The sequence below is a fragment of the Penaeus monodon genome, chromosome 16 (assembly GCF_015228065.2).
Source record: "Penaeus monodon isolate SGIC_2016 chromosome 16, NSTDA_Pmon_1, whole genome shotgun sequence".
In the NCBI taxonomy this organism is placed as follows: domain Eukaryota; kingdom Metazoa; phylum Arthropoda; class Malacostraca; order Decapoda; family Penaeidae; genus Penaeus; species Penaeus monodon.
Window position 1 is genome coordinate 41,534,336 of NC_051401.1, and position 10,000 is coordinate 41,544,335.

The 10,000-nt window shown below is 31.6% G+C and overlaps 1 protein-coding gene across 1 annotated transcript in view; it reads right to left on the reverse strand.

The window, feature by feature from the left end:
* The window catches only part of LOC119583052 (rho GTPase-activating protein 190-like), a 175,780-nt gene that overhangs the window by 44,880 nt on the left and 120,900 nt on the right, over positions 1 to 10,000 (reverse strand). The window contains 7 exon segments of the mRNA XM_037931564.1: positions 4,584 to 4,780; positions 4,918 to 5,116; positions 6,089 to 6,230; positions 8,211 to 8,377; positions 8,590 to 8,711; positions 8,884 to 9,075; positions 9,494 to 9,689. Coding sequence (XP_037787492.1) covers positions 4,584 to 4,780; positions 4,918 to 5,116; positions 6,089 to 6,230; positions 8,211 to 8,377; positions 8,590 to 8,711; positions 8,884 to 9,075; positions 9,494 to 9,689 — 1,215 coding nt within the window.

Genomic DNA, 10,000 nt, shown 5'->3' on the forward strand with positions numbered 1-10,000 from the left:
CTTTGTTCATACATAAAAAATCATCAGTGACTTGCAACTTGGTGCTTAAAGTATTCAATGACGTTTCATTATTATTCAAGTTTTCGCTTACAATTTTTCTATTGATTCCACTTCAACTTCATGTAAAGAAGTGAATATATGGATGATTTTATTTTACTTCACTTGCTTCTTACTCATGCTACTACATCCTTTGGCAATGTATTCTTTTCCTGGAAGTCTTTTCACTCTGATCTAGAGATAATATTTCATACAAATTTTTGTATCATACTCCAAAAGCCAAATATACAATGTCATACATATTTTTAGGTGTTCACAAGGTGTATGAAATATCTAAAAACATTAGACAGCTCTCTTGTGATTGATTTACAGAATGAGGCTACAGTACAATTGTTACAGGAATCAATATTGGTGTTTCTACATGCAAAGGTCCTGTCACAAATTTTGGATCAGTTAAAATCTAAGAAGTCTAACAATCCAAGACAAATAACACGTTTTCAGGATTTGTTGGAGAGCAGTATCGTCACTCTACTGGCTGCTTGCTTGCTGGTCTCTGTCACCCAGTGCAAATGAAATGGTCTTGTGCAATAAGTCACCTGAATCAAGTCAAACCAAATGTGAGTCTTGCTTAGTCATATCAAAACTAAAAATAAAAGAATGGGTAAGCTTAGTCATTAACTCTAGAACTATCTGAGAGTTGCTTAAAAGCCATGCTTATTTAAGATTCCCGACTATGTTTCTAAAGCTTGTTCATCTACAATTTGTGATTATCTGAATTCCAGGAAAGCAAATCTTGTAACGAACAAACCATATTATGGTGGATGGTTAAATGTGATAATAAACCATTTTAACAATTACATCAGCTTCTGGGCACATGGCTGTCCTTATGAGGGAAGTTACTTTCTATTTAAAAAAATTTATGTAAAACATTTATCTTACAATACAGATTACAATGTCTAAGTTTATGAAAATTACAGAATAGTAGTCTGTTTAAACATCTAATACTATAGTTTTCACATTAAAGGTAAATCAATTACTACCACAGCACATTGCACACTACCCAGTGAATAGAAAAAGAAATAATTATTGTAAACTATTGCTCACTCTTTATGAACTTGTTTCCTATACTTATATCCATGTTCCAGAACCTGCATTAGAATACACTAATATCAATGAGTGAGCTAAGAAGGATTAAACAAATCTTTTTTATATAATACATAAATAACTCTTAATATATAACAAATACTTGAAGATATCATACATCCAGTAAACAGGAATGACACTGTTAATCCATAGCAGTATTTCTGAAGATATTCATAATCTGGATCCAAAGTCAAGGAAAATGTTCTCTGTTCCTGCAACTATCAGCATTACCATTGTAACATCAAGGTTATAGCCACAATGAGGAAATAATCCTTGCCGGTGACTTTTGCTGAATTACCTGGCAAATACTAATTTACTGTTTTCTTAAAAATCTATGATTTGGTTTTATATATGTAGAAATATATATCAATTGGAAAGCTAAATCGAAAATTAATTTAGAAAATGGAAACTAGACAATCACTCTAAAGCAGACAATCATATGTAAGGAAAATTAATGGCACTAGCAGGAGTGGAGCCTGGCACAATTAATTAAGCTTTAAGATGTAAACAATCAAAACAGCCATGCTATAAGCTAGTGTCCAGCAACAATGATCAAACAATCAGCCAACAGCAATGTTGCAAGAAAAATATAAAGCTCATATTCATTACCTAAACCTACTACTTATGATCCCAAGCAGAAAAGATTGAAATATATATATATATATATAAAATGCTATCTACACATTCCTTCCTGACATAGTGACAAACAATTTTTCATAGAAGCAACTCAAATACATACATAAAATTAATACACTTTTTCACTAGTTAAAAATGTATTAAAAAAAACAAACATTGTAAATAACAACACTAGCTGTACAGATCCTATTCATAAAATGCCACAAAATCTTTTCTCCCCTATCCTTCGTTTTTCCCTGGCCCTTGTGTAAAGATAAAAGTATCCTGACAGCTCCACCTTCTTTGTTCAGTTAACGAGAAAATGCTTGCCATCTTATCATCTTTACAGCCTAGTACCTATCCGATGCTCACGAAAGTAAATTTGTCCAGCAGCACTGCTTTTCTTATCTTTGTACATATAAAAAATAATTAAATGTTGGTTTGGTTACAGTTGTACAAGGAGAGATCAAGTACCAAGATGAAACAGATAGTAGTGTCTGCTTTTAAAACATATTTGAGGAAAAATAGGTCTGCCACTGGGAAACCTGATGAAATATAAAAATCAATTTAAGAACTTAAGGATTTATCAAATAAAATTAAGGAAGAATAAGGTAACCTAAAGTTAATAATTGATCCACAGGAAAAAGACCCGGAGATTAAGCATAAAAAATATATCAACTGAAATGGAATATAATAAACTACATATCCATGTAATAAAGATAGGTATAAATGGTTATACCATATAGATAAAACATATTTGTCTGCTTGGTTTTATTCACTGTAATTTTTAAAGTTATGTTCTAACATTGCCAAAAATGAAAGTATTAACTGCATATGGGCAGACATTGTAACAGTTTAAAATCACAAAAGGAGTTCTATTTTCTGAGAAAATGCTTTTATATTAAGAAACACTTTTTCAGTACATGCTTATAGAAGCCAATATGAAAATAAATGAACAATCAGCAATAATCCAAATATAGTAATTATCAATATAAAAATGATGCTAATCCAGTTTTGTTCTGCAAAGGATCATGCAACAGGACGTAATCACAAATTTGAGATTCTTAAAAAATATCAAGCACATGTTCTGAAGGCCCGTACCTTCTTTAGTTACATTCATCAAATTTATGAAGATATTAACTGACTATACTGTTTTTATAACTTAAATCAATCTTTGCTTATACAAGCGTGCCAATCATTTCACATATAATGCATAATTTCTCATTTGCATTGAAAATCTGTAGAATTATTTAAGCACATACACACTTATTAGCTTGTACAAGATAAATGTATGTGTCTGAGGGGTGCTTCAATAATTAAAAAGATGTCATTTTTTCATTGTTGTGGTAGTACATAAAGAAAAAAATAAATCAATAACAAAAAATTACCTAAAAAATAAGAATAATCAACAAAAAAGGGATAAAGTATGGGAAGAAGAGTATATGTACTGTAAGATTATTATTAATATGAAAAGCAGACCAAAGTAATTATGAGAAAAGGAAATGAAGAATGTCAACCAGGTTCAATCATGATATTGTCAAAACAATTCATGGGGGAACAAATTATCAGAAATGTACATAAAGCGACAAGACCTTATAGTTTCAGAAAATGTAAGAGAGAGAGAAGATCGACTTATACTGAAGTGAACCAAACTTGTATGTAGGATAAGTAAAAAAAAAAAAGGTTTTGCTTTCCCCTATATTAGTAGAGGAATTTTAAATAGAAATATAAAAGTAAAAAACATACATATTTGGGTATACACCCAAACAGACACTCAGCAAAAGCATGTACTCATTTGCACTTAAATCTAAACAATTGCAAACACACATTTAACACTTCTATACATTTACAAACATATAGACAGAAAAATAGAGAGACTAAGATACACTGAAGATGAGTGAGAAAGACAGACTTAAAGTAATAAAGATATAAGCACCCACACTTGCATATTATTATGAACACATGTGCACAATGCACACACAAACATACACACATAATCACGGTCACATCCACACACATTATCACATTTACACAAGAAAGACAAAGGCAAGGGAAAAAATTGCACAAACCTGTTTATACATACACAACAGTCAAAAATATATATAAAATCATAAGCAGTTTACAGCACTAAATATTTAAGTAAATAAATGGACATTTATGTGAGCTATCTATTCAATAAGCAATCTAATAATACTGAACGAATAGAAAATGATTCTTCACTCACTGGCTGCTTACTGTTTCACCTCGATAACTGTAAGATCTCAGAAAGCTTTTTAGTCTATCTATGTACACAGACTCTTTTGGAGGTACCTACTGTATGACAATTGCATAGTCACAGCTATCACTCCTCTATTCTTCTATCACTCTATAAAAAGGGAGGGGGAAAATGCCAATTACCTCTATTCTTTTCCTACATAAAATGTACATGACGATACACCTGCTTGCTTGTAAGAGTACGAAACACAAAGCAAATTACACACCAAGTTCCTGAAAACAATTTTTTTCTTTCTTTCTTCTTAACCTGAAAGCATACAAAAAAACACAAAGCTCCTATTTTCATCTATTTTTGGAAAATTTTGAAGGCAAGTCAAGGAAAAAAAAAAAATAATAATAAGAATTTATAAAAATAGCTATTAAAAGCCAATGCAACCTGAAAATTCACAACATATTGCCTGTTGCTCTTTTATATAAAAAAATAAATAAATAAATAAAATAAAATAAAAATAATGACACGGCAGCTCCTCTTTTTTTGACAACCACACACAAACATTCTATAAAATCCTTAATAGGAGAAAAAAAAAGATGGTGTGAAACACTGAAAACCTTACCTTGCTGAAATCTCTGATGCTTCTTGAGTTGCGAGGGTTTCATGAGGTGTTCCTCTTCGTCGTTATCAATGTGGGAATAGATGTCCGAGTCGTCCGAAGGTGTGAGAGGCTGGTCATCTGGGAATACTGGTGAAAGAGGCTCATCCAGGTCATCCCCTAAAGAAACATCTGTTGGCACAGTCTCGTAGATCTCTGAACTGCTCCTATAACATGGAAAATTAACCTGATGATGGTGCAAAAAGATGGAAAAAAAAAATAATAATAACAATATGATAACTTCAAATACTCAGTCTCTCCCAAGAACGATAACCCAAACGTAACGCACTCGACCCACCCTTCCGCAGACTGGGATCTGGGTGGGAGGCTTCGTCTTGGTGGCGGCAGCGTGATGCTCCTGTGGTGATGATGGGGTGGGCGCTCCAGTGTGCCTTCCCCAGAGTCATCGAGGCCAGAGGGATCCTCCATGTTGAAGGCCTGCTCAATTTCTGGTTTCTTGTCCCACACCTCCTTAAAGAATGGTGTGTAGAAAGCAGCTGTGCAGAAAGGAAGTAAGATTTTGAGGATTAATATGTAAAACAATAGTATAAGGGTTTTTTCTTTTTTATCATGGTTAACCCATTGGATCCAGGTGACATGACCATCATGTCATGAAAAAATTTGGTGGAGGGCCAGGTGACAGGAATATGCCATAATGGAAAACTTAGGCAGAGAGCCAGAGTGATGGGAATGTCCCGCTATGGAAAATTCAGCTGAGGGAAAGGATGAAGGGAATGATTCTCCATGAGTGCACAATGTTCTTAGAGGTAGATTAAACTCAGCAGGCATTTAGGAAGAAGCTCTTGCATTTTCATCCACAAATGATGGTGTAATGTAAAATCTGTGATCCATGGCTGGAAGAGTATCAGCTCTAGAGAAAACACTATTTCCATGCAAAGGATCCAGAGGAGGTTAAGTTACATAAAATTGAATGATGACACAAATGACACAGTAGTATTTAGACTGCAGACTACCTGAAGAAATAATAAAGAGTCTGCTCAACAAAAACAGTACATTATGATCTTAATGCAGCATGACAAATTTAGATCTTAGAAACTGGCAAAAAGGAGGAGAGAAAAACAGTTTAAAGAGAAGGACAGGAGTCTTGATGCTACGCATGAGTGTTCTTGTGGGCTGGGCTTACAAGGCACACACCCAGGAGGGTTGCCATTTAAGCCTAATACCTAATAAGCAGAAAGGAACCTGGATCCAAAGGGGTAATGTATATTTTTTGTGCACTGACAATGACAAAGATTTCATTTACCATTCTAAGTGAGAAATATTTTTTACATGAACCTTTATTCTAAAAAAAATAATAATAATAAAATAGATAAATAAATAAATAAATGAAATAAATAAATAAATGAAATAAATAAATAAAGGTGTAAACTTAACTTGAAATAAGAAGCTTAGAATGATGACCAAAAATACATAATGATATCTGTAATTAAACAAATTTAAATACTTACTCTTTTGCTGACAAGTTGCAGTAGATGTCATAAAATGTGCCTGTAGTCTGTCAGCTATGGCATTACCCTCAGTAATCAGCTGTTGTGAAATATCAGATCCAAAAAATGCAGATGCACTGCTCGTGTCCGTCATTGCCAGAATCTAGAATGAAAAAAGTTTTTTTTTTTATTTTGGTAAACACAATGGAATATATATATATATATATATATATATATATATATATATATATATATACACATATATATGTATGTATGTATGTATGTATATATATATATATAAATATATAATATATACATATATATACATATGTATATTCATATATATATTATATATATGATATATATATATATATTATTATATACTATATATATATTATATATATATAATATATATTTTAATATACTATATAGTATATATAAAATTATTTAATATATAAATATTATTATAAAATATTATACTTATATAATAATATACATTATATATAATATATATAATATATATATGTATATATATAATATATATATCTATCATATATATGTATAAAATATAAATATATATATATATATAATATTATATATATTATATATATTATATTATATATATATGTATATATATCAATATGTATATATATTAATATTATATTATATGTATATTATATACTATACATAATGTCATAATACATATATGTATATATACTAATATATATAATAATATATATATATATATATATTATCACACCACACACCCAATATAATAAATATAATATATATATATATATATATATATTATATATATATATATATATATAATATACCTATGCCTATACCTATACCTATACCTATACCTATACCTATACCTATACCTATACCTATACCTATACCTATACCTATACCTAAACCTAAACCTAAACCTAAACCTAAACCTAACCTAAACCTAAACCTAAACCTAAACCTAAACCTAAACCTAAACCTAAACCTAAACATATACATATACACAAACACAAACACAGTAACGTGTACACAAAGATGAAAAGAGAAACAGCCATTTTCTAATGTGGCTGTTTCTCTTTTCATATACATATACATTACATATACATATACATATACATATACATATACATATACATATACATATACATATACATATACATATACATATACATATACATATACATATACATATACATATACATATACACACATACACAATACACTACAACATATAACATATACATATACATACACACACACCACAACACACATACACACAATAATATAATATATTATATATATATTATATATATATTATATAATATATATATATATAATATAATATACATAAATTAATTAAATATAATATACACACACATGTGTATATAGTTATTGTATTATATTATATTTATATGTATAGTTTAGGTCTATAGGTATAGGTATACAAGTATAGTACTAGTCCAACTATATATATATATATATATATATATATTATATATATATATACCATACCTATACCTATACTATACCTATACCTATACCTATAGCCTATACCTAACCTAATACTATACCTATACCTATACCTATCACTATACTTATACTTATACTTATACTATATATATATACTTATACTATACACACAAACACAACACACACACACACCACACACCTACATACACACAACCACACACTACACAACACACACTAACTATACCTAACACAATTACAACACACAACACACACACACAAACACACAACACACACACACACACACACAACACAACACACACACACACAACGCAACACACAACACACACCAACACACCACACACAACACACACACACAACACCACACACAACACACACACACACACACATACATCACACACACACACACACACACACACACACACACACACACACACACACACACACACACACACACACACATATATAATAAATAAATAAATAAATAAATAAATAAATAAATAAATATATATATATATATATATATATATATATATATATATATATATATATATATTCATTTATTTATTCATATATATTTTATATATATATATAGCCAAACAGGGGGAAAATTACATTTCCATCAGTAGACAAAAGCCTGTACCTGGATAGGAAGATTGGGAATGTTTGCAGAAAATGCCCTGAGTGTAGCTAGTGAAGCCTTGCGCTTGGTGGAGTACACAAGGATGAAACCATGAACCAACTCTTCGCGGAAAGCATTGGCACCATGGTAGGACGACACTATTACCTCCACACGACGCTTGCAGTCATCTGTAAGAGTGTTAATTTGGGTACTCATTTATGGGTGATTGGAAGAATGCAACAATTCTCATCTTTACCCATTCTTAAAAGCAATATATCCAGGTCTACCAAAAGGCTATCTGGCAATAAACAACCAAGCTTTAACAAATTGTAAACTTCAAAGGATTACGAAAAAATAGCAAGAAAAAAAATTAAATATGCAAAATATGCAAATCACTTACCTAGGAATGTTTGTAGTGAGATGGATTGTTCGCCAGTTACAATACACCACTGGTGACTTAGTAGTGGGCTCAACACATTCTCCACTGAGTAAGGGTCTCCACATAACATACACATTATGATTCTGGAAATGATACCCATTAATGTTTAATATAAATACCAATCTGCATATTCGAAACACATATCAATACACTTGATATATTCAATGTCTCTATGGTGAGTATCAACACTATATATTCATCAAGGTAGATCTATATCCTTTCTAGATGAAAGTAAAAAGGTCCCTTATTCCTCACCTGATATCTGGCTGTGAATCTCTGGGTAATGTTGCAGAATTGAAGATATTGAGGGAGTGATTGCGATGCTGTATACTGGTGATTAAGGAGCGCAGCGCCTTCGTGACCAAACTGCTGTCGAACCTCCGCCCTTCGCCGCCCCCAACACTCAGACCAACGTCCAGGAAAGTGCATTGCAAGCTGCCAGGGGGACTGTGTTTTAGGATAGCATTAGGGTTAGCCATTTAGTTCACATATATCTGAAGTCGGTTAAGAAAAACTTCAGCAATTAGCATTCTAGTAAGCTGATTTGACATTCATTGCACAAATTGGGCATACACAAGAGTTCACTTTAAAGCTCAAATTATTACACAATGCAACATAAAACTAAGATGCACAGACATAAAGCTAGAATACTATCAGCAAAATTCAAAATTATATATCTAAAGCTAGCAGACATTCACAGACATCTAATCTCTTCTATGTGATATCCATATCATCATCATCATGAACATTATCATCAACATTATCACTAACAACATTATCATCATCATCATCATCATCATCATCATCATGAACACATACACTGGCACCAGACAACAACAGGACACAAAATCTAACATGTTCTCACCTGTCAGCCAACTTTGCTCCCTCATCATGCAGGTGCTGTGCTGCATTATGGTCCAGGTCCGGGTCAGGAGCAAATAGGACGGTGATGGGAGGGGTTGGAGTGGATTCCTCACTTTCCAGTTGTGTTAAGAGTGACTTTTCTAATGATTCTCTAACATATTCCAATGATGCCTCATTGCTGTATGCACATACAACACCTGCAGACAATACAGACAGAATGAAAAGGTGTGTTACATAAAGTAGTGGAATATATATCCAGCTATATCAAAAGTTTAATAAAACAGGGACATTATATATCAACAATAGCAATAGTGACCATACAGTTACTATGCGTTTTTGCTCTCCTCTGCAGAGTAGATATATGAGACTTCTGTTTACATATAGATAGATATACTAATATATATACCATCTGTGCTGATCTATAGACAGTGCAGAAAGCAACAATAAAAGGGAGATGCCAACTTTTTAGAATAATGTATTTCAGTGATTCATACTAAGCCACAAAGAA